Here is a 26,214-nt window from a genome sequence, read left to right on the forward strand (position 1 = left end):
CAAGATATTTGATTCAAAGTGGTTAACTAGCTCCCTCTAAAACAATGAACGAATTGTTTAGAACAATTATTAATCAAATTTGACTTGCCGTCAAATTCTGGATTACCGATTCCTCCATACCCCGACACCCAGGAACCATAGGTTAATAAAGAAAAAAGTTCATGGAGGCTTTAAGCCGTTTCATGACAATAATAATAGCAGCAATCATTGATATTTTTTTATATCTATCATCATAGTACTTCTTTATATGAACCAAAAAGACAAACCATATGCTCAAGGCAGGGCAAAAGACAATAGAATGATGCCATCAACCCTTGTTTGGATTCAAAGGCAAATTGTACAGCAAATCACCAAAAAGTCCTAATTCACATGAGTGGAAACAAAATAAACCCTCATAAAATTCACCTATTATTAATTAATTTCAAAGAAACAATAATAACATAGATAAAGATAGATCTATAATTTCCAACAGAAAAAAGCTCAATAATCCATTCCTAAATTGAATCATCATCATAAAATACAAATACACAATACAAAAAAAAACCTAAATATCAGAAACGTCACCGTTTAACCGAAGAACATCGTTGCAATCAAAGCCACAACCACACTGAGGAGATTCAAGGAAATTCTCAGCTCCAAAACTAGCACCAGTAATCCCAACAGAAAATTCAATATCATTACCCTTACGAGAAACCTCAACAATACTCAACCACAAAAGCACAATCTTGACAGAAACACCCTTCAATTTATAAAGCCTATTTTGAGAAATCACACCAGAAATAGTACTCTTATAACTAAGCGTATAACTTTCAATAGTAAAAGTACAAGTTTTCTCAAAATACACAGAAAATTGCCCTGTTTCTCTGTTTAACGAATACCCAATTGCTCCTATTGGAAGAAGACCCATTGGGAAACCATATTCCATTAGAAGATCGTATGCTGTTACCGAGTCTGGTTGTTGTAGGATTAAGGTAGATGATGATAATGATGATGATATTGTTAAAGAGATTAAAAAAATCAAAATCAATTTTGTTGAATGCATGGTGAAGAAAACAATTAGTAGTAGCTTATGATGATTGGGAAATTGGGATTTTTGTGAAAAAGGGTGCTTTAGAAGAATTGAAATTTTGGGTTGTTGTTTGAAGATGCGGTGGATATCGAGGTTAGATAGGAGATTCTTATGTTTATGGTTTGGTAGGTTAGGAAAAGTTTAAAATCGATTAAAATTAAAAAGATAAGATGTATATGAAAAAGTTGTTTAATTTAATGCGATTTTTTTTGTTGTTTTTAAAAATTTTACCAAAAAAAGTTTTATAAAAAAAAAATTATCAGTCAAAAAAGAAAAAAAAATTATCAGTCCAGTGAGCTTAGCTCAGTTGACGTAACATTGTAGGGCAAAATTTATATGCAGGGTGTCGGGATTAAAATCTCGATCATCTCACTTATTCCTCTTTATTTTTAGCCGCTAGACTACTCGATAATTTTTTTTATTTTATCAAACTACTTTTACAATTTTAGATATTAATCTGAAAACCAGCCTGCCTATTTTTATTTTATTTTAGGGTAAATAGAGTTTTACCCCCTGTAAAATAAGCCAATTTTGCATTACCTCCTGCAAAAAAAACTTGGGATTACCCCCCGTAATATTAAGATTCTCTCTTTTTACCCTCTGTTTGACAACTTGGCATAAAATCTTTTTTTTTATGAGGTGACATGCATATGTGGCATTTAATTTTTTTTATAATTTTTTTTTAATTTGCACATGTCATTTTTATTATTAAATAAACTAAAAATTAAAAAAATAATAATAAATTCTTTTCTAATTTTCCCTTCATCCCTACCACGATAACTTTCATCATTCAATAAGAACAACAACATCAACACCACCAAGAACAACAACAACATCAACAAAATCATCAACACCACCAAGAACAACAATCCAAAAAGAACCCAATTTTTTTCTTCCAAAAATCAATCTCGGTGATGGAGGAAGTAAACCCAGAAATATAATCATAAATTTCTTTTGTTCTTCTATTCTTCATCCATTTGCAACAACCCAATTTCTTCCTAACCCAAAAACATAATTCTCCTTCCCAATTCTTCATCCCATCAATTCAATCCCTAACTCATAAATTCAAAAACCCAGTTTCTGCCTTTGTTGAAATTTTAAATTTAGGTTATGGGGTTGTAGTTTATTTATTGATTGTTGACAGAAATTTTCAATTTTCAATTTTCGTGGCTTCTTGTTTATTCAAACTTTATCAAAATCAAATTGATGGAATATTAAGAAGAAAGATTTGGGATTTTATGCAAATTCTTTGCTATTAATTTCCAATGGAATATGGTTATTTTGAAGCATCTTAATTTACCAGCCATTGTGTTTCTATTCAATTCCATTCTATCAAAGATGGTGGTTTAGGCTATAAAATTCACCGACTTTTCAAAAATTAAAAGATATGATTTTTAATTAAAATAAATAAACAAAAAAGAATAAACCAGAGCCAATCAGTCGCATGACACGTTTTCCTTCGTGATTCTCGTTAAAATGTGATTCGTGGTAAATATCACTTCTCTAGAAACAATGGATTAACATATCTTTTTGAATTAACATATTTTTTTTTTAAATATTTGTCACCAATTTATTTAATAATAAAAATGACATGTGCAAATTAAAAAAATAAAAATGAAATAAATGCCACATATGCATGCCACCTCATAAAAAATAAAGATTCTATGCCAAGTTGTCAAGCAGGGGGTAAAAAGAGAGAATCTTCATATTACAGGGGGTAATCCCAAGTTTTTTTGTTTTTGCAGGGGGTAATGCAAAATTGGCTTATTTTGCAGGGGGTAAAACCCTATTTACCCTTTATTTAATGAGAATAGGTAGTTGGTTTACTAAAATGTAATTGGTTCGAGTGATAAAAAATTCAAATAATTAGTTATTTTTTTTGGGAAAAGATTCAAATAATTAATTATGAGTTTTATTCGTAACTCTTATTTTTTAATTTTTTTTAAAAAAATTATAATGTAGTCATAATTTGAGACTTAATGCATTCTACGCAAATCTTTTACCACTAGATAAAATCTAATGACTTTATTTTTGAAGAAAATTTAGTTGAATGGAGACTTTTCGACAAAGATTAGTTAGGGGTGACAAAATAAATTGTAATGTATAAAAAAAATCCATTAATTTGTTAAAATCCTAATAAAATATTTTATGGAAAAAGTTCGGTTGAATTGCGAGAATTGCTGTTGTGTGTTTAATAATAATATGTTACTCGATGAAAATTAATCACCATTAAACGATGATGAAAAATTTGTACTTATATATATACAATAAAAAAAACCGATATTAAGATTCTTTTTTTCAATACCGGCCTCATTTGTAAGCAAAAGTAGTTTTTTTAGATTCATTGGAAAAATGATGTATTTAGCCTAAATTTTAGACCGAACACACCATTTTTTTCAATGAATCTAAAAAAGTTACCTTTCCTTACATATGAGGCCGGAGGGAGTATGATATTATTTAGAGTGGTATGATGAATTTAGAAAAATATTTAGACAGATGAAATTTAATCTATATTATGAAATTTCCATAAAAAATATCAATTTATGAATTAAATTAAATGGATCAACTTCAATGAATCAGTTAATTAATTTTTATCAAGGGATGAATTGGGTACGTTGTTTCCGTGAGCTTAGCTCAGTTGGTAGGGACATCGTACTATATGTATAATAATCCGGGTTCGAACCCGGAACACTTCACTTATTCACCTTTAAGGTGAATTTTTTAGCCACTAATTTACTTGACCAAAATAAAAAGAATTGGGTAAGTTAAATATTGAATGGATATAGATTAATGAGTGTATTTACCATTTTTTTTAAATATAAAAAGTAATTTTTTGAGGTACCATGATAAAAAGTGTATTTGCTATGGAAAATGCTTTGTTGCACGACTCAAATTATCGTCTAATACGCACGACATCTTTATTCCAAGCGGTGATCATTCATTTTGTTGAGGTTTTTTTTATATCTTCTTTTCCTATCTTTTTATAGCAAACGGTGGGCATCCAAAAACAACAACTTTACATCAAGCAATCTATATTATTTATAGAGTATTATATTTTGTATAAATTTTTAATAGGACTAAAAATGAATCGAGTCGAACTCTTCTGAGCTTGACTCGATTCAATAAAAATTGGTTCCACTCAAAACTTAGTTTGAGTTACATGAATCATTTTTTTCAACTTAAGTTCGGCTTGTTTAAAATTTACAAACAATTTGGTACTTATTATAAGAGAAATAATTTTTTAGATTCATAGAATATTTAATGTATTTGATTCGTAATATAAACTAGAGACTGAAATTAATCATCGCTAACGGTATTCGTACCAATATCATGATTAGTTTGTGACACATCAAACATTCTATAAACCTAAAACTGATTTTTTTCCGATGATAAGTGTCCTGGACCGGGCATAGAAGCCCAAATACCAAAAGACTACGAGCAACCGCTACCGAGCAAGCCCTAATGCAACAATGCTCGACGACCTGTTCGACACACCAACGGTCACAATACCTACGCGTATTGTAACGGCCGTTAACCGAAATGATGAGCATTAACTGTTCATCAAGGCTTTCCAGCCGTTTTCCGGCAGTCACTTGATGATGATTAATGTCATCAAGGGCCTTGGCCCAGCGCTGAGGCTATATATACCCAACTCCTTGCCATTCCTCGAGGTATGTATACTTTAGCACAAAAAACCTTCACTTCACCTCACTGACTTGAGCGTCGGAGTACCTGCAGGTACACAACTCCCCTCCGCTTCAACAAGAGCTCACACGAACGAAACGCCGGCGCGGTCTTCCTTTCCGATCAGGTAAAATCAACAAGAACAGGTAAAAATATTATATTATTTTTTTTATATCTGTAAAAATATTATTTATTGATAAATCAAATTAGATACAAATTCCTAAATAACTGTTTAATTAATTATCAATTATGAAAGGAAATTCAATTATAAAAGGAAATTCAATCTGTTTTAAAGAGGTCGTGCGTTGTCGTGCTTGGAACTTGTCGTTCCATTTAGCAATGCTCATTTGCTATTAGTCACAAATTGACAGGTAAACAAAAAAAAAAGTCACAAATTGAGAATATATATGGAGAAAATTTGGTTGGCAAATGAGTCAGAAATTCAAATTTTGGTTATCTCACTTGTTTACCTTAAAGGAAAATTTCTAACCACCAATAAATTACTTGAAAAATAATATTAAATTGATATTTCCATGAATTTTACTCGATTAGTAAGAACATATACGGGAACCAAATTAAATCTCATACGACACTCTATTTAATCACCTTTAATTTTCTTCTTTAGAAAAAAAAAAATCATTTTGGGTCCAAAACTACAACCAAAGAAAAAGAAATAATATTCTAAGAATGCGAGGAACTCGCGTAGCACGTGAGAGACAAAAACTTTGTGCGGAAATGAATTTGTCTCTACATGAAAGGGATTTTCATGTTAAGCCACCATTTTTCACATGCTGTTTTATTTTATTTATATTTATATTTTAAATTTTTAGTTTACGATTAGTTCTTTTGCTTAAAACAAAATTAATTCTGCGTCAAAAAAAAAAAAAAATTGACGGAAAGTTTACCAGTAGAACAGTATTAGTTTTTCTGGACCGATTTTACTATTATTTTTTTTACTGTTTTACTAGTTTATCCAATATTTTTTTTTTTTGGTATTCAGTTTATCCAATATTTTGTTGTTGGCTTTTTTATTATGGTTGAAAAATGAGACTTCAATAAAATAATCAATTAAAATTTTAAAAGAACATCTCATTTATCTATTTTAAAAATGATTTTTTTTACATACTTTAAGAATTAAATTTTAACACCAAACTAAAAATTTAAACAAAGGTTATAATTTTGTGAAATCGGTCTATATTTTATCTATTTATATGATATAGGTATAATTATGCTTGCGATACAATTTTTAATACGGATTTTTCAAATATAGTTTTTCTATTAAAACTAAACAAATGTCATTTCACCCTTTTTTTCCCCATTTCCCTGAAACCCTTCTTCTCAAACATAAATTCCCACGATCAAGAAGACTCATCTCCATGTTCAATCTAGCTCATGTTCATTAAGGGTACGATTAATCTCTTTCTATTTGAGTCATTGGCTGGTGAAACATGTACCGTGAACTTTATAACAAACATGGAATAAACTTGACGACGGTAAATTTAAAAGAACTAAAATTCGAAGAAATTTTTAGTCTGCTTGTGAGAAATTAAAATAACGGGCCTTCACTTAATTTTTTTTTTTTTTACCACCCTATCTACTTCTCGCGCATCCTACACATTTCCATTTTTACCCTCCCACTACTTAAATATGTACGTTATATCCAAATGCAGTAGGTTTTGTTCCTATGATGTTTGAGATGATTGAGGCTTTAGATAACCGCACTACGTCAAAAATAGCCATGTCACTTTGTGTTGGGGCCTGCTTAAGAGGCCATGGGTATACTTGAACTCTTGCTTAGATGGCTGAACAATTCTTATAGAGTCAGATCGTCTACAAGTAGTGCCAAACATTAATGGCAACAATAGAAATCACAGAGAGCTTGGGGTTATTATAGAAGAATGCTAAAGATTGTTAGAATTAAATAACAACCGTAAGGTCACTTTTGTTAAGAGACAAGATAATCGAGTAGCTAACGAATTTAGCTTAAACAATTTGTTTTATCGTTAGTCCGCAGTTATTTCATTATTATCCGAATTAGTTTAAGCAACTTGTTTTATCGCTAATCCGCAGTTATTTCATTAGTATCCACCTTGTATTGAATTTTTTTATCATGAATAAAATTCATGAACAATACTAATTATTAATGGGAAATGTTTACTAGTGCATCATGGCACTAGTTAAGGGTACAAATACAAATTTATAAATTTAGAATTTTTTCCTTAAAATTGTATAGTTAAATACTTTAAAAATATAAATTCTAATTTTTTCAATTCATATTTTTTTTTCTCTCTTGTTAGTTCCTTAATTAGTGGTTAGCAAGACACTTAGTTTAATTTAATAGTAATAATTAACAATCTTAATAAAAAACAAAGTTTCATATACATATTCCCTTTTGAAAATACATACAAAATGTTTATAAAGAGAGAATGTAATAATAATATACAAATCAACAACTTGGTGTTTAAATTTGACTATATCAATCCAGTCAAGAAAGGGACACCAGTTTGAGGAATCCAACTACCAGTCAAGAAATTGGACACTGTGAAATTGGCTGCATCAGTAGCACCATAACCAGGCCATGTAACACGATTCACAGTGCTTGAACCTGCACCTCTATTATTGTATTCTGCATAGTACAAAGTGCTCAATGCAAAACTACCATTCCAATCATGCCAACCAGCTGGGTTTATGAAACTATCCATGGAGGATTGCATAAATACTGTCCTTGAGTATTCCTTCCATGGTCTTCCTAGATATGTTTGAACTGTTCCAACTTTAGGAGCCAAATCATCTGCTGCTTTAATAGTTGCATTTTGTATGGACGTTCCGGTGTTTTGATTTGGATCGGTTCGACCTTGAGCTGTGATGGAATTGAATTGACCACTAAGAGGAAGGCGAGGATAAATGTTACAATTTTGTAAAACAACTGCAGCATTTCCAAATATAAAGTCAACAGTTCCATAAATATCACATTCTCTATAAAACTGCCTTAGAGAATGTGTATACAATGTGTCTTGATACCCTTCAAAACTGCAACTATAGAAGGTCGACATATCTGCTCCACTTCTCAGTGCAACTGCTTGATGTTTTCCTGGTCCAGCAGTATTGCGAAACGTTATATTTACAGCGACAAACCCCTGACCAACCACAGCTGCAAATCCAAATAAAGCATCAAGTTAGTGAACAAATATATTTTTGTAGGGACTAAATGAATTTTATAGGGACAAAAAATAAATTTGACGACCATATTTAATATATGTTGAAGTGTCCCGTGAACTTAGCTCAGTTGGCACGTTGCATTATATATGCAGGGGGCCAGAGTTCGAACCCCGATCATCCCACTTATCCATCTTAAGGGTGAAATTTCTAGTCACTAGGCTACTTCACCAACAAAAAAAAATTATATATATATATATATAGAAGTATTAATTCTACATACCAAATGTGGCTGAATTGAATGTAGTGAACCCATCAACAACATTGTGATCGCCTGTTATAACTGTTTGATTGATTCCTTCTCCAACCATCATCAAGTACTTCTTGTTTTTTGGTATAGATACATACTCTTGATATACACCTTTAGTGATAAAAATGAAGAAGTATCCATCACTAGCAACTGTGTTATTCGGTGCAGCTGCTATTGCGTTGTTGATAGTGGTAAAATTTCCACTTCCGTCCTGGCTAACAACCACAATATCACTCACGACAACATTATCTTCATTAGTGACCATTTGAAGTAGTTTTCTTACATGGTGTCTAGAAGAATCATAAATAGCACGTGCTTTATTTGACATTTTCAATGGTAAACGACCATTTTTAAAATTCAAATGTTTTCCTTTTTGTGGCCATGATGTTCTTATTTTATTTTCAGGCATCCAAGCTTTCTTGTACAAGGCTAGGGTGACACTATGAAGCTTTATGTCATCGGAGAGTGATGACGACAAGTCGTTTTTCACTCTTTGATCAGAAGCTATAGTGTTCAGACCATCCAATCATGTTTGTTGGTTCGTCAAAACGGCACTGAGGAAAGTCTCAAAATCTTCAGCTTGAGAAGTTGGAAGAACATTATTCGATTGATTTGTAGTAGCATGAGTGTATGATAAGTATTCAAAGTTTAGGTCAGCAAGGAATTGACAATCTTCAATAGCGCGAATTGTGGATTGAGAAAAAGACGAGCTACCTTGAAGATAAGAGTTCATTGAGTTCATGAACTTACGGGTTTGGGATAAGGATTTTCTAATTGAAATGCGACCGTAGTCATAGATGTTTCCATTTTGATTGGCAAGTAAAGTTTTACAATAAGTAGGGTCTAAGGTAAACTTGCAAATGGTTTCTTGTGGAATACCATTTGCCACACACAATGATAGAAACAACAAGATTGAAAGTAGATCATAGGAAATGATTTTGTGTTTGAGAGCCATTGGTTTTTTTGGATGTAAGAATAAAGGGTTGCTTTAGCTATAGAACTATAGAAGGATGAGGTTATAAGGTGCATGGTTTGTAGGTTTTTATATAGAGGATGAATATTTTGTCGCATTATAATGATTAGTGAGAATGAAGGAAAGTCAACTAGTTGCTAGAATGAATTTGAATTGTCTTTGTATCTTTGATGTTGAAGTTGTGGCTACCTTGAATGCATTCACATGTACCAACATAATATTATGTGAAATATTATATTTTGTTAGGAATTAAGGATATGAACTTAAACATCCTTCAAATGTAATGGTGGATGTATACAAATATTCTTTGGGATTGTATTTATTTGTTTACGTTTGTTTTTTTAAGGAACATAGACTTATTTTATTGCCGTGGAATATAAAAGTACTAATTTAGTTGTTAACGGTGTGGTTGGTCGCTAGCAATCACTAGACACAAAAATACAAAACGATAGATTTTCTACGAGACGACATAAACGTGGTTGCTACTATATACTATTTTTTTTAGGTGCAAACGTGGATGCATATATTGTTACTATGTTACGAAAAACCACAAATGTGATAATCTATAGTTATAGACCATATATGTTTCTAACAACATCACTAGACGTCACAGAAAGAGAAAGTCGTGGCAAGGGTTGAACTTAGGCATGGCAACAGAACCCGTACCCGCGGGTACCCGCCCGAACCCACCCCGAGTTTGACGGGGAAAAACCGATTTGACTGGGTTTGGGTTCGGGTTTGGGTTTTCCCCGATTACAAAACATGGGGATGGGGCGGGTAACGGAGATATTGGTACCCACCCTGAACCCGTCCCCGAACCCGCCCGTTTATATAAAATTACTATATTACCCCTATTTATTTATAATGTCACAAATCATATAACTCATCTTCTCGCTTCCCAATTCCCACTTCACGTCTTTGCCACTTCCCACCTCCACCTAATTCTCTTTCTCACTTCCAATAATTTCACTTCCTAACAAGCAGTAATGATTCCTTCTCTCTCAATTCCATTCCAAACTTTTCAAGTTCTACACATCTTATATTGCTATGTTTCATTTATGGTTTTGATAATTTTGGTTTGATATTTTGGAATATCATTTCATTTGTATGTTTAATGCATTGAAATTTTGGTTTGTACTTTATTATTTGAAATTTTTTGTATTGTATGTATGTCAGCGTTCGGGAAAATTTTGGGTTCGGGTAAGGTTCAGCAGGACAGGGCAAGGTACGGGGATACCCGAACTCATTTGGGTAAACCCGAACCCATTTGGGACGGGGTTTGGGTTCAATTTTTCATCCCCGTCGGGTAATGGGCGGGGAACGGGTATTTATCAATGATTCGGGTATGGGGAACGGGGAAGGTAAAAACCGTACCCGCGGGTACCCATTGCCATGCCTAGTTGAACTTGAATGTTCTCTCATGATCTCATCAAAGAATTTTCACTATATTATCCAATATTGAGAAATTCAACTAACTGATTGGAAAGTTCGAACCACCGGGGGGGCTGCAAATGCAATTGACCATATACTAGCATTAGTACTATTTGACTTTGTGAGGAAAAAACCCAATGATATATACTTAGATCCTAATATGCAGTGGCGTCTTCGAGTTTTTGGAGACTCTGTGCGAAATATGAAAGTGGACCTTTAATAAAAAAAAATGTAACTTTTTTTTATAAAAAAATCATCATCGATTTAAATTGCAAATAACATAAAATTATAATTATTCTTCTAATTAACATAAAAAAGTTTCATAGTCTAACAATAACAACAAAATACATTATAGCAATTAAAGTAGAACCAAATAGACAACATTTTTTTTTTGAAAAGACCAAAATGAGATATCCAAATAGACAACATTGAAGTTGAACCGGTAAAAAAAGAAAAAAAGAACGTAATTAGCAATTAAAACAATCCAAATAGGACAACACATCAAACCAAATAGGACAATAAACATTAAAACATTATCATGTTGAAACTAGGAATATCCTCTCCACTTTATAGAAACAAAAGAACATCCCTATCAGTAATTAACTTTGGGAGAAAAAGAATGATGAGAATTGAGAATTGGAAACACAATTAAAATAGAAAAATTGTGATTTTACATTGCAAATTTTAGAAACCCTAACTTGTAAAATTTAGTTTTTGCCTTTGTTTCAACTTTAATGGAGTTTTTGAGAATAGAAAGAAGGAGGTTAATCGACGTTAATGCCGCCGGTGATGGTGGCTGGTCGACGCCTAGTGGTGGTGAATTAATTGAGTTTTTGAGAAAGAATACGTAGAACGCAAAACGCAAAACGCAAGATAGACTTATCTTGTCTGCTATTTTTTTTCCTTAGGAAAACGGGTTGGCTGAGCCTTACTGCCCTTACAACATTTTCTAACATAAATAATTAATTTTTATACCCCCTAACTTACTAATACTACTATCCGATAATTTTTTTTTGTAGCCCTCATTTTTAAGAGACCTTATGCCACGGCCGGCCTAGGCCGCCCCTGCTAATATGTAACACTAATATATAGACGTGAATGTCACTAATTCCAATATTCCATCAGTTATAGAAGTTGGTAATAGTAGCACTCTTGGTAGTATTATTAATTTTTTTTTTTGACGAATGGTAGTATTATTAATTGTGTTTACACCAAACATATTTTAAATTGTTAGTAGAATATATGCAGCTGGTAAATTTTAATATGGACCACTTTATCATGTGGTCTATAGTAGACAAGTCGTGAATAACAATATAACGAATACGAATTTTACAAAATTCATCGTTGGATTGAAAGTTTATATCATATAGATCATTCATAGAAAAATTTAGAAAAATTGAAAATCATTTGATATGTTATTGAGACACATCAAGATTAACGGTTTATTAAATAACGTAAATCTTGATGGGTCACAATAACATATCAAATAATTTTCAAAAATTTATGGATGATCTATGCGATATAAATTTTCAATCCAATAGTGAATTTCGTAAAATTCATATTCCGTAAATAACTTGTCCACGGTGGACCACCTTCACAAGTGGTCCACCGTAGCATTAGCCCTGAATTAAAGGTGAACCAAAATTTGAGGGTAGCTTGATAAAAGATGTGGTGAATTGAATATAGGGTAAATTCTAATATGGACCACTTCATCAAGTGGTCCATGATGAACCAGTCATGAATAACATTATAACGAATACGAATTTTACAAAATCCACCGTTGGATTGAAAGTTTATATCATATAGATCATCCATAAAAAAATTTAGAAAAATTGAAAACCATTTAATATGTTATTGAGACATATCAAGATTAACGGTTTATTATTTAACGTAAATCTTGATGGGTCTCAATAACATATCAAATGATTTTCAAAAAATTTATGGATGATCACTTGTTCACGGTGGACCACTTGTGAAGGTGGTCCATCGTAGCATTAGCCTTGAATATAGTTTTGGTTTCAAATGAGTCCTTTGTAGGCTCTCTTGTTAGAATATTTTTTTGGGAAAAATACACTAATCTTCTCTGAGGTCTGTTAAAATGACACTGACAGCCCCTCATGTTTAAAAAAATACACTAACCTCCCTTAAGTTATCAACAAATATACAAATATATAGTTCCCTTCTCTATTAACACCGTTCCGTTACCTTTTTTTTTTAGTTCAACATCTTATTGATTTAACCTAGGTTGTCAAAATCGGACCGGACCAGCCGGTCGAACCGAGAACCGGACCTAAATCCGGTCCGGTTAACACTTAAAACCGCTGAGGAAACAAACCGGTAAAAAAACGTATGAGCCGGTGCCGAACCGGTGAACCGGACCGGTCGGTCTGGGCGGTTTGGCGGTCTGTTTTTTTTTTTTTTTTTCATTTTAGTTTTTTTTATAACGTTTCAGTATTTTTTTTTTTTTAATTTTTATGAAAAAAAAATCAAGGAAAAGGAACAAACACGTTAACTCTATTTCAAGGAAAAAAAAAATAAAAACTGACTCGTTCCTCTTCCTCCTCTAGTGGCCATTTTTTAAAGTCATAATCACTGCAAAACTTTTCTTGATTTTTTCTTTTGCAAATTATTTTAATAAATACTTAAAGTTTTAGCTTCTTCATTTATTTTCAATACCAACACAGGAAGCCAACAACAACATATATATAAAATAAAAATTCCAACTTTGTTGAAATTGAAAATAGGTTGTGTAATGATGTTGTGGGAGTGGAATATCAGGGCTAAGAGGAGATTGATAAAATAAAAAGGATCTATTGTTCCTTTAACAATAGAAATTTGTAAAAAAAGAAGAGTTAAAAAGGTGGGAGAAGAAGAGTAAAATCAGACAATGAGACAAGAAGAATTTTGTGGAGGCTGCTGGTTATGCCTCATCAAGATTTGAGAGTTATAAATACTATAATTAGGGTTTATTATGGATTGGGCTTTTTTAGCAAAGTTGCTAGTTATATCTTATAAGAGAAGCCCAAAGCTCTTAAAAAAATAAATCTTCAACATGTTTTTTTTACACTATATTAATATTTTTTTGACAGAATTATTTATATATTAATTAAAATATATATTTAATTAAAAACGGTCCGACCCGGTTGAACCCCGGTTCGACCAATTGAACCTTGAACCGCTAAGCTCACCGGTTCGATGACCGGTCCGGTTCTGACAACCTTGATTTAACATCTACAGGGTTCATTGTTTAGAAGAAGTAACCCTTTAATCTCCTTTTAGTTTCTCAGCTGTTTCCTGTATATTGTTTTGGAAAATGATTAATCCTCCCAAAAGTAATTTTTCACAAGAAGCATGACTTAGCTCAACTTGGAAACAAAATCGTCGATATATGAAAATAATACAAAACCAATTGACTAAAAGACTTAGATTCTGCATTGTTGGCTCGTGTCCATAGATATTTTTGTTGTTGGCCTGTGTTGGTGTGCTACTGATGACGATGATGGAGGGAACCCTGTTTCTTGTGAAACTTTGAATCTGATGATGATGATACTTTTTTCTTACCAAGGTTTTTTATGAATCTTGTTGCATTAATCTGACTATTGTATGATTTTTAATGGATTTATCTGTGATTTGCAAATACTGTATGAATTTTTTATTTCAATTAATGTGATTAATGTGGTGTTTGAGAATAAATTCCCAATACTGTTTTGATCAGACCCCATTGCTCTCTTTGTAGGCTCTCATCTCTGTTGCTCTCTCTGCAAGCGGCATCATACTTCTTCAAGTAATGGAATTGAGTTCCATCAACTTATAATCTTATCTATAACAATCTTGATAAGGATCAAATATATTGTTTATTTCCAGATTCCATGGATATGGATTTTTGGACTCAGATGATTTATAAGTGAGACACAGATTTCCAGATTCCATGTTTTTCTTAAGGTGGTGTTGTAGTCGTTGCATTTAGGCCTTCAATATATAAGGGACCATAATTAAACTGAATTCGTTGCTTAAGTCAACCATATATCCTTTGGAGAGAGATGTGTATGATATCAATTCTTTTATAATAAAATTTACAACAAAGTCTCATATTCCTAATTGGACATCTCTACAACTACACAATTGCAAACCAACAAATAGCAAAAAAAAACAGGTGTCAATCTTTAAGCTACTCCACATAGGATTTTAACTTTCATGTTTAGACAAAATTTTAACCTCATTTAGGCAATGTTTTCAAAATTGATGATGGAGGGAAAAAAAGTGTGAAGAAATTCTCAAAGGGCCACAAAATTGGGTCGAAAATGCAAGGCCCATTGCATTTAGGCCCAAAACGAACAGAAAAAAAAAAAAAAAGCTGGCAGGAGTCATGGTGATACGTCGCTTTCCTCGTCTGTGTTGTTTCCCACTTTTGGTTAACAAGATTGAAACAAATTAATCAAAAAACAAAATCAAATTCCAAATCGATGCAAGCTTATGCTGTCCTTGGTCCTCATTCGTTAGAAATTCAAACCAAAAATCCTTCCACCTCATTCAAACATTCATTTCCTCATTCACGCTGCTGCAACGTTCTCTGCCCTCAATTCAAATTTCAAATTCAAATCACACACTCTCTCTCCCTCCCTCTTCTTTCACGTTCTTTAACATTCTTTAACATTGCTTTCACCTTCATTCAACATTCATTTCTTCGTCCGTTTCTCTGCTTCATCTCCCAGAATCTAGGTAACAATTTTTTTTCTCTCTTTGTTTTCACTTTGGTACAGATTAACTTCCACCGTTAATGATTAGTTAATATGTTATTTTCCTCACAGATTCACTTCCATCGCAATCTTCAGGTAACGACAATTTACGATTCGTCAATTTGGAAGTTCATGATTAGTTAATATGTTATTTTCTTGCAATTTACTGTTTGTTCAGGTTCACAAATTAGAGTTCATGGTTTGATTTCTATTGTTCTTTATTTGTTTGATTTGATTCTGCTGCCAATCTCATATAGATGCTATGTTGCTCTGTATTTTTTCAGGTTCTTGACACACCAATCCAACGAAAGGTTTTTTCTTTTTCTTTTTTCTTTTATGAATCTTTAACATTGAATATGTGTGTAATCTTTTATCACCATTATTTATTGTCTTTTTCATCACAAGTTATTCATTTCTCCTTATTTGAAAACTCTCATTTGATTGTGAAAGTGAGCACTCAAAGTGTTTGAGGAAATGTCTCAAAAGGAAAAAATGATGGCTTTGTGGTCTTATTATTTTGTGCTTTTCTATACCATCATTTGTATGCAATTAGTGAAAGAATTAGTGAAAATAGATAATTTGTTAGCTTCTACATCACCAACTTTAAGGTATTTTATAAAAATGGTGTCTTCTTCATCATATATTTTTAAATGATTTATTTAAATTTTTGCAACAATTGTATGAAATCAACTGTAATACTCTATTTGCACTTTGCAGGCCAAAAGATTTGTAGACTATTTGGCTACTTTGGTCCTCTAAATGAAGTTTTTGTGCCTCATGATTATTATATTAGGTAAGCTTATTTACTCCGTCTTAAACACAACTTATATATAGCTTCTATGTGTTGTTTTAATTTAAAGTTTTAATTTTCCAGTTCAATGTGTTATATGTGAAGTTGTATAGTGCTCCAAATTTATCATTTAGTTTTGGTCAACGTGATGACATTATTTCTCACTTTCAGATTACTACTTTTAAATATAGTTTTTATTTCTCATGTGAATATTTGTGTTTGTAAATCTCTTATAAGATGAGCTGAATATATTCCTGATGACTTTGACTTTTTTATTCAGGTTATTGGTAAAACATTGGTCCTTGATGAGATAATCAATTATACTCAATCATATCACCACCAAGTAGAGGTGTGAATTCTTTATCTAATGTTGTCATTCTTTGTGAAAATATGAATCTTTGAGAAAACTATCTGATATCTTTGTTAATGATACAACATAATTACAGGGTTAGGAATAAAATGGTCATAGTTTAAATGAGTCGATTAATAATGCCCTTTTTGCTTCTAGCTAAGTTCTTTGTAGGGCTACTTCTCTGTTGTTTAATAATCAATTATTCATGGATTAGGAATTCATATCAACAAAGGTTTATTGGCTCTTGGAAATGTGATTAGTGCTTTGGGAGATGAAAAAAAGCGAAAAGAAGGAGGCCACGTGCCATACCGGGATAGCAAATTAACACGACTATTGCAGGTTTGTGCGAGTTTTGTTTAACACAAGCTGTGTTCTTAAAGGCTTATACGCAATAGGTTATCTTTCCCACTATATGGATAATTCTTTAAACAATGTGAGATATAATGGACAAAAAAGCGCATAATATTAAAGTTTATTCATGAGTTCATGCGTTGTTGAAGTTTGCCTTGTCATTCTGTTTGACATATAAATACCATCAAAACAAGAGCCACGTGGCTAGAATGTATTACTATTACAGCCATGTGATACTAAAAAGCTTTAATTATACTATTTTGTATAAAATCTCGACTACATGAACTAATATCTCATAATGACATTTACCTGGGTGATGTATATGTAGGATTCTCTTGGTGGAAACAGCAAAACAGTGATGATAGGTATGATGAGAGAGTTGTGATATTTTGCTACATTCTATCATTACATGTATTTTCTTAATTGTTGGGTTTGTGACAGCATGTGTTAGTCCTGCTGATATAAAGTGATATGTTTTCACTATTAACTTGCCTTGGATTTCCTGAGTTTTGATTATGTATTTTTTTCTTTGAATTTCTGTTGAAAATATTGTTAGTTAGTTGTTATATTTATTAGGATTTGTTTCTATCTTTTAGTTAAATATCCCCCTACTTCTTAGGAGTTGTTAGTGGGATTTAGATGGTTTTTCCACACACCAGTTTTCAGTTAGTGGAATGATTTAGTAGAGTGATTTAATTTATTTGTTTTTCCTTTGTAAAGGCTTTATATAGGCCACTACATTGCAGTTGAATAAAATCATAACATTCCCTTCTTTCCATTCAACAATTTCATCAAAATGTTGGTGTGGTTAAGATGTATTGATGGATTTGGAGGTAGATCCATGTCCTCTCTCATTCAACTCATGGCTTTGGAGTATTGTTTTCCACCGTAGGTAAGTTACTTATGTATATATATTCTTAGTATTAGTATTTTGTATTGATATTATATATGAAATGTTGATTGATGCAAAAACCAATTCTTATGTTAGTTTTGACATGTCACTGATATTACATTTCATACTAGCTTTTATTTCACATTTCATTTCTTTTATGTGATTGTGCTTTAATTTGAGTAAGTGGTCCATGTATAATGCTAATTAAATATGATTTTCAATTTTTTTTTATTGTAAAAGTGAGCACCCACAAAGTGTTTGAGCAAATGAGTGAATATGCAAAACTGATGGCTAATTTGTGGTCTTATTTTGGTGCTTTTATCTTATATTTGGTTTGATATTTGATATATGTGATATTATATTAAATCATATTTGCAAATTTCATGATATGTATATGTATCAAGTATGATTCATCTTTGGTTGGAATTCAAAAAAATATATATGAATCTACTTTATTTTAAGTAATAAAATGGGTTGGAATTTTTACATGGAAATAGAAGAATTGAAGTGATATGAATGTGATTTTTTATATGCTTCAAGAACTTATAAATTAGTTACTCATATATGTGCTTTTAATTAACTTGGAAATTTTATTGGTTTGGTGACAATGCTATAATTTGATTTGGATTTGTTTTGATATTCATGTTTTGCAGACTCCAAAGAGAAACTACTGCAGAGTTATAAAGTCAAAAAGATGTGAGTATGTGTAGGGGAAATGAGGTAAAGCGAAGCATAGTTTTGATATGTCACTTATGCTACAAAAGACTACATCAGTACCAACTTTTAGCCCTACTCTGACACAAACAAATTGGGAAACCTTTCTTTTGAAATTCAAACACCTCTACTAAAGCCTAAAATACAAAATTTCCTTTCCATCTTTCACCCTCTCTTCTTCAATTTCCTCTGCGCACAGTTTTTCGGTTTGCTTCATTTCTCACAGCAACAAGCACACAACTGCAGCGAAGGTAAGCAATTCAAATCCATTTTCGTTTTTGGATTCCATATTCATTTTCATTTTTGGATTCCATATATATATATATATATATATATATATATATATATATATATATATATTATATTTTTGTTGCTTCAATCTATGGTGACACAACACCTGTTTTTAATGATATTGAATGAAAGGATGCATTGTTTGACAGACTTCACGTTTTGACCTTGAACTCCTACTTTTGGTAATTCTTTCACAGTCAAACAAAAAAAAATTGGCAAGGCAGAACACACAGTGTTGTGTCACTTTCAGCTCTGCTTTTCTTCTTTTCTTTCTGCATCTTGACCATCCCATTTTGGTGAAAAACCAAAAGCTGTTACTTTGCAATCCTATTCTACAAGCTGCCACTGGTTTTGTGTTTTATCTTAAATAAATAATACTTGATTAGTACCAGTGAAAATTTGGACACTAGAATGAATGAAAAATAGTATACTTATTTTACTTTCATTGCCATATCAATGACATTCCTTGACTACATTTCTTTTCTCTGCAGCAAAGAAGATGAAGAGAAAATATGACGGCTTAAATTATAAATTCTATTTATGTTGCACAATGAAGTTTTCTACATGATTTATAAGTTGCATCAAAGTTATAAAGGGTTAATTGAATGTCTTACCTAATTGATTAGAATGCTATTTTACTTTGTATAATCTATTTTATGTCGACTATACTATTATTCTACCCTAAGTAACTTCTCATTCATATATTCATTGTTAAATGACTTTTGGCTTTTTAATGTTGTGAATTTTCTTCACACCTATAATATACATTAGATTTTCTCATGAGTAATGACATTTAGATGATCAACATAAAAAAAAGTCTTTTGTATATCTATAATGCTATACACACAATTTCAAGGGATGAGTGTAGGAGTTTGAATCACCAGCATCATATTCAAATTATGCGAAACACATTGGATCACAATGTATATGAATTTAATATTAATTTTCAAATTATATATCTCTAAAAACGCACGGGGACTGTATGATTTTATGTAGCCTTTATTATACGCTCTATGTTTTGTGTATTCATTAAATTTAATATTAATTTTTAAATTTTATATCTCTAAAAAATGCACGGGGATTGTAAGATTTTATGTAGCATTTATTATACGCTTTATGTTTTGTGTATCCATTTTGTTTATCCATTAAATTTAATATTAATTTTCAAATTTTATATCTCGAAAAAATGCACGGGGACTGTATGATTTTATCTAGCCTTTATTATACGCTCTATGTTTTGTGTATCCATTTTGTTTATCCATTAAATTTAATATTAATTTACAAATTTTATATCTCGAAAAACGCACGGGGACTGTAAGATTTTATGTAGTCTTTATTATAAGCTCTATGTTTTGTGTATCAATTAAATTTAATATTAGTTTTCAAATTTTATATCTCTAAAAAACGCACGGGGACTGTAAGATACATTATCCATTCAAGATTACATTAATTTTTTAATTGAATTTATAATTTCATAATGTAACCATGAAACATGATATATGTTTTCCCATAAATAAATTTCAAATTTCGTATCTCTCGAAAATGCACGGGGACTGTATGATTTTATGTAAACTTTATTATAAGCTCTATGTTTTGTGTATCCATTTTGTCTATTCATTCAAGATTACATTAATTTTTTAATTGGATTTATAATTTCATAATGTAACCGTGTAATATGATATATCTTTTGCCATAAATAAATTTCAAATTTCGTATCTCTCAAAAATGCACGGGGACTGTATGATTTTATGTAGACTTTATTATACGTTCTATGTTTTGTGTATCCATTTTTGTCTATCCATTCAAGATTACATTAATTTTTTAATTGAATTTATAATTTCATAATGGTACCGTGTAATATGATATATCTTTTACCATAAATAAATTTCAAATTTCGTATCTCTCAAAAATGCACGGGGACTGTATGATTTTATGTAGACGTCCATTTTGTCTATCCATTCAAGATTACATTAATTTTTTAATTGATTTATAATTTAATAATGTAACCGTGTAATATGATATATCTTTTGCCATAAATTTCAAATTTCGTATCTCTCAAAAATGCACGGGGACTGTATGATTTTATGTAGACTTTATTATACGCTCTATGTTTTGTGTATCCATTTTTGTCTATCCATTCAAGATTACATTAATTTTTTAATTGAATTTATAATTTCATAATGGTACCGTGTAATATGATATATCTTTTGCCATAAAGAAATTTCAAATTTCGTATCTCTCAAAAATGCACGGGGACTGTATGATTTTATGTAAACTTTATCATACCCTCTATGTTTTGTGTATCCATTTTGTCTATCCATTCAAGATTACATTAATTTTTTAATTGAATTTATAATTTCATAATGTAACCATGTAATATGATATATCTTTTACCATAAATAAATTTCAAATTTTGTATCTCTTAAAAATGCACGGGGACTGTATGATTTTATGTAGACTTTATCATACGCTATGTGTTTTGTGTATCCATTTTGTCTATCCATTCAAGATTACATTAATTTTTTTTAAGAAACATTACATTAATTTTTTAATTTAATTTATAATTTCATAATGTAACCGTGTAATATGATATATCTTTTAAAATAAATAAATTTCAAATTTCGTATCTCTCAAAAATGCACGGGGACTGTATGATTTTGTACATATAGAAATCATATAGAGAGAAACACGTTTACATATCCAAAAATAGAAAATTCAACCACTTCATACTATAGTGTTGGAATTATAGACTAGGTCAATCCACTCAAGTATGGTACACCAGTTTGAGGAATCCAACCATCACCACTCAAGAAATTGGACACTGTGAAATTGGCTGCATCAGTAGCACCAATAACATGATAACCAGGCCATGTAACACGATTCACAGTGCTTGAACCTGCACCTCTATTATTGTATTCTGCATAGTACAACGTGCTCAATGCAAAACTACCATTCCAATCATGCCAACCAGCTGAGTTTATGAAATTATCCATAGATGATTGCATAAAAACTGTCCTTGAGTATTCCTTCCATGGTCTTCCTAGATATGTTTGAACAGTTCCAACTTTGGGAGCCAAATCATCTGCTGCTTTAATAGTTGCATTTTGTATAGACGTTCCGGTGTTTTGATTTGGATCGGTTCTACCTTGAGCTGTGATGGAATTGAATTGTCCACTTAGAGGAAGGCGTGGATAAATGTTACAATTTTGCAAAACAACCGCAGCATTTCCAAATATGAAATCAACAGTTCCATAAATATCACATTCTCTATAAAACTGCCTTAGAGAATGTGTATACAATGTGTCTTGATACCCTTCAAAACTGCAACTATAGAAGGTCGACATATCTGCTCCACTTCTCATTGCAACTGCTTGGTGTTTTCCTGGTCCAGCGGTGTTGCGAAATGTTATGTTTACAGCCACAAACCCTTGAGCAACCACAGCTGCAGATCGATATTAAGTTAGTGAATAAAATTTTATAGGACAAAATAAATTTGACCATATTTAATATATTTCAAAGTGTCCCCGTGAGCATAGCTCAAATGGCAGGGACATTACATGTAATATGCAGGGATCGGAGTTCGAATTCTGGTACACCCACTTATTCACCTTAAATGGTGAAATTCTAGCTATTAGGCTGCTTGACAAAAAACAATATATATGTCAAAATATTAATATGGCTTACCAAATGTGGCCGAATTGAATGTAGTGGACCCATCAACAACATTGTGATCGCCTGTGATAACTGTTTGATTGATTCCTTCTCCAACCATCATCAAGTACTTCTTGTTTTTGGGTATAGATACATACTCTTGATACACACCTTTAGTGATTAAAATGAAGAAGTATCCATCGCTAGCAACCGTGTTATTCGGTGCAGCAGCTATTGCGTCGTTGATGGTGGTAAAATTTCCACTTTCATCTTGGCTAACAACTACAATATCACTCACCACAACACTATCTTCACCACTATTCGTTTGAAGTAATTTTCTTCCATGGTGTCTAGCTGAATCATAAATAGCACGTACTTTATTTGACATTTTCAATGGTAAACGACCATTATTGAAATTCAAATGTCTTCCGTTTTGTGGCCATGATGTTCTTATTTTATTTTCAGGCACCCAGCCCTTCTTGAACAAAGCTAGGGTGACACTATGAAGCTTTATGGCATCAGAGAGTGATGACGACACGTCGTTTTTCACTCTTTGATCAGAAGCTATAGTGTTGAGACCATCCAAACATGTTTGTTGGTTAGTCAAAACGGCACTGAGAAAAGTTTCAAAATCCTCAGCTTGAGTTGTTGGAAGAACATTATTAGATTGATTTGTAGTGGCATAAGTGTTTGATAAGTATTCAAAACTTAAGTCAGAGAGGAATCGACAATCTTCAAGGGCACGGATTGTCGATTGAGACAAAGACGAGCTACCTTGAAGATACGAGTCCATCGAATTAATGAACTTCCGAGATTGGGATAAAGATTTACGAATAGAAATGCGACCATAGTCATAAATGTTGCCATTTTGATTGGCAAGTACATTTTTACAATAAGTAGGGTCTATAGTAGACCCACAAATGGTTTCAGGTGGAACACCATTTGCTACAGACAATGATACAAAGAACAAGATGGAAAGTAGAATGGTTTTCTTATTGAAAGCCATTGGTTTTTTTGGATGTAAGAATAAAGGGTTGCTTTAGCTATAGAACTATAGAAGGATGAGGTTATAAGGTGCATGGTTTGTAGGGTTTATATAGAGGATGAATATTTTGTCGCATTACAATCATTAGTGAGAATGAAGTAAAGTCAACTAGTTGCTAGGATGAATTTGAATTGTCTTTGTATCTTTGATGTTGAAGTTGTGGCTACCTTGAATGCATTCACAAGTACCAACATAATATTGTGAAATATTTAATTTTGTTAGGAATTAAGGATACGAACTTAAACATGCATGGTGGATGTATGCAAATATTCTTTGTGATCATATTTATTTGTTTTTATTATTTTTTTATAGGAACATAGACTTATTTTATTTCCGTGGAATATAAAATTATAATTAAGTTGTTAACGGTGGGGTTGGTCTCTAGCAATCACTAGACACAAAGATACAAAATGAAAGATTTTCTAAGAGCCGTTATACGTACTACGTGGTTGCTTGCTATATACTATTTTTTTTTAGGTGCATACTCCAAACGTGGATGCATATATTGTTACTCGAGTTTATGTTTTGATAAAAGTATAAAACCACAAGTGTACATGTACCTTCTACCTACTCCATGGAGTCTTAGGTCAAAAAAAAAAAAAAACTTCATGGAATTAATTAAAAAAAATTGGCAAGGTCGTTACAGAAAGAAAAAGTCGTAGAAGCAAAGGGTTGAATGTTCTCTTGATCTAACCAAGAAAGAATTTGGATCACCATATTATCCAATACTGTGCAATTCAACTAACTGATCGGAATGTTAGAACCACAGCGTTGCCATTGAACATATATTTATTTTTATTTTATTTATTTATTTATTTTTTGGTACAATTTATTATTATTTTATACCGTGTTAGAATATAGTTAACAACTTATTTGTCTCGTAAGCTTAGCTCAAGTGGCAGTATATTACATTATATAGTAGGGGTTGTGGTTCGAACCCCGTCCGGTCATCCCATTTATCTATCTTAAGAGTGAAATTTTCAGTTATACCAGACTACTTGACAAAAAAAGAATATCGTTAAAATTATTGAAATCTAGCAAAAGATGAAGTCATTCAAGCAAGGCTATGGGCGACTTCATTGACTTGTCTCCTAATGAGCTTAACATGAAAACGCATCATATTTGTGGCTAATAAAAGCCTTCAATTAGTAATGATAGCCCCAAAATCGGAGGTATATAAGTTTTTTTACTATATAAAGGCGGCTATTTAAAATCCATCTAAAAAATCATGTCATGCAGTTGTATTTCTTTAGCCCACTTGAGAGCATTCATAAGACCTAGTGCTTCTCCTACCGCAACCTCGAGGATATGTGACTTCCATTTTGTCTTTACTGCCACAAAATGACCTTGATCGTCTCCAATACACATTTTTATTCCCACTTTATTCACTCGTAGAAAAAGTTTAAATATCGGCGGAATTTAGAGACGGAATTTATTTCTTCTCTATTAGAGAAAAAAAATTAGTGACAAAAATGAAAATATATGTATTAGTGACGAATGTTAGAAACGGAAATAATATTTCGTCTCTAAATTATCCTGTCTCTAAATCCATATAAACTTGATTAATTTTTTCTTTTTAAGTATAAATAAAAAACAATAGTTGAAGACGGATTTTTGAGACAGACTTTGGCTGTCTCTAATATTTTTGGTCTTTGTATCTATATCTAATGGGTCAACTTGTTATTAAAATAGTCAAACTATTGTTAGAGACAAAACAAATCCATCTCCGAGTCTTTTCGTCTCTGTAGTCTGTCTCTATTAAATTAACATAATATTTCATTTTGCGCCAAACTTTTTACTAGCCCGAAAATTAAAATTTGGGTTAAATATGTTTTTTGTCCCTATAAATATCTTAAATTGCAATTTTAGTCTTATAAAAAAATTCATCAAGTTTTAATCCTTCAAATATTTCCTGTCACAATTTTTTTAACAAGAGATAAATTAAATATGAATTTTTTTTAGTTTTTTTCACGTAAAAATTCACAAATAATTCATCTTATGTTTAAAAGTTCTAAACTTTTGAATGAGAGGTTATTATAATATTATAAACATGAATACAAAAAATTATTAAAAAAAAATGAAAGCACACAAGAGTTGATTAAAAGTATGCACCGAAAGTTGTGACAAAAGTTATTATTTTACGGATGTGACATAAATTATTTAAGGACCAAAAATTGTTGAGATTTTTATAAGGACTAATAGTAATATTCGAAATATTTATTCATTAAAGAGTGGTTATTTTAGGCTACATTTGTTTTAATCAGATATCAACCTTCTAAATAGTTTTCTTTTTCCTATTTTATTCAAATAAGTGATTTTCACATATATTTTTTGGTTTTTCTCTTCGTTATTTCGCCGTCTTAGTGCGACGTTTTGTTGATCGTCGTCGTGGTGTAGCGTTATTTTGTTTTCCCATCTTGGTGCAGTGTTTGTTCAGTTCGGATTGACATATTAGATTCGACTCGGTGCATATTCAATCAATGGTTTTGACGTCGTCAACATTGCATACTCAGAGACATGAGTATTTAGAGCACTTCAATTTTGTCATATATTTTGTAGGTTTTCTCACATTTGTAGGTATTTTGCCATTGTATGTATGTTGTGATTTTATTGGCAAGATTTATGATCATTTTCAATTTGTAGCGATTTTGAATTTGTATTATTCGATGTATTCCATCAATTTCAACTAATAAATGTTGTTTTTAGTAAAAAAAAAAACTAAAAATGAAGCATTATGCAATTTTAATTTCGTTAATAGTGTACATAATT

At 31.6% G+C, this 26,214-nt stretch overlaps 3 protein-coding genes and 1 long non-coding RNA gene across 5 annotated transcripts; 1 reads left to right on the plus strand and 3 right to left on the minus strand.

Moving 5' to 3' along the window:
* Nucleotides 1–301: 301 nt before the first annotated feature.
* On the minus strand, nt 302–1,222 carry LOC123881540. The gene has a single exon (XM_045930285.1). The coding sequence runs from the start codon at nt 1,040–1,042 to the stop codon at nt 545–547; it is 498 nt and encodes a 165-aa protein (XP_045786241.1). The 5' UTR covers nt 1,043–1,222; the 3' UTR covers nt 302–544.
* A 6,002-nt stretch (nt 1,223–7,224) lies between these two features.
* Nucleotides 7,225–9,178, minus strand: LOC123881624 (probable pectinesterase/pectinesterase inhibitor 7). The gene is made up of 2 exons (XM_045930376.1): nt 8,193–9,178; nt 7,225–7,904 (listed from the first exon to the last, which is right to left on the minus strand). Exons 1-2 carry the CDS (start codon nt 8,626–8,628, stop codon nt 7,225–7,227), a joined length of 1,116 nt encoding a protein of 371 aa, XP_045786332.1. The 5' UTR covers nt 8,629–9,178.
* Nucleotides 9,179–15,026: 5,848 nt separating this feature from the next.
* On the plus strand, nt 15,027–19,457 carry LOC123881717. Of its 2 annotated transcripts, none has more exons than XR_006799585.1 (10): nt 15,027–15,342; nt 15,432–15,455; nt 15,644–15,670; nt 16,077–16,152; nt 16,430–16,498; nt 16,716–16,840; nt 17,181–17,217; nt 17,294–17,744; nt 18,398–18,709; nt 19,241–19,457. It is a non-coding gene; the product is annotated as an uncharacterized LOC123881717 (long non-coding RNA). The 2 variants fall into 2 exon arrangements; XR_006799580.1 differs by having other exon boundaries at nt 15,032–15,342; nt 17,573–17,744.
* A 1,988-nt stretch (nt 19,458–21,445) lies between these two features.
* Nucleotides 21,446–23,439, minus strand: LOC123881806 (probable pectinesterase/pectinesterase inhibitor 7). Its single transcript, XM_045930579.1, has 2 exons — nt 22,434–23,439; nt 21,446–22,191 (listed from the first exon to the last, which is right to left on the minus strand). The coding sequence occupies exons 1-2, from the start codon at nt 23,404–23,406 to the stop codon at nt 21,500–21,502; spliced, it is 1,665 nt and encodes a 554-aa protein (XP_045786535.1). The 5' UTR covers nt 23,407–23,439; the 3' UTR covers nt 21,446–21,499.
* Between the last annotated feature and the right edge of the window lie 2,775 nt (nt 23,440–26,214).

The sequence above is a fragment of the Trifolium pratense genome, linkage group LG1 (assembly GCF_020283565.1).
Source record: "Trifolium pratense cultivar HEN17-A07 linkage group LG1, ARS_RC_1.1, whole genome shotgun sequence".
Taxonomy (NCBI): domain Eukaryota; kingdom Viridiplantae; phylum Streptophyta; class Magnoliopsida; order Fabales; family Fabaceae; genus Trifolium; species Trifolium pratense.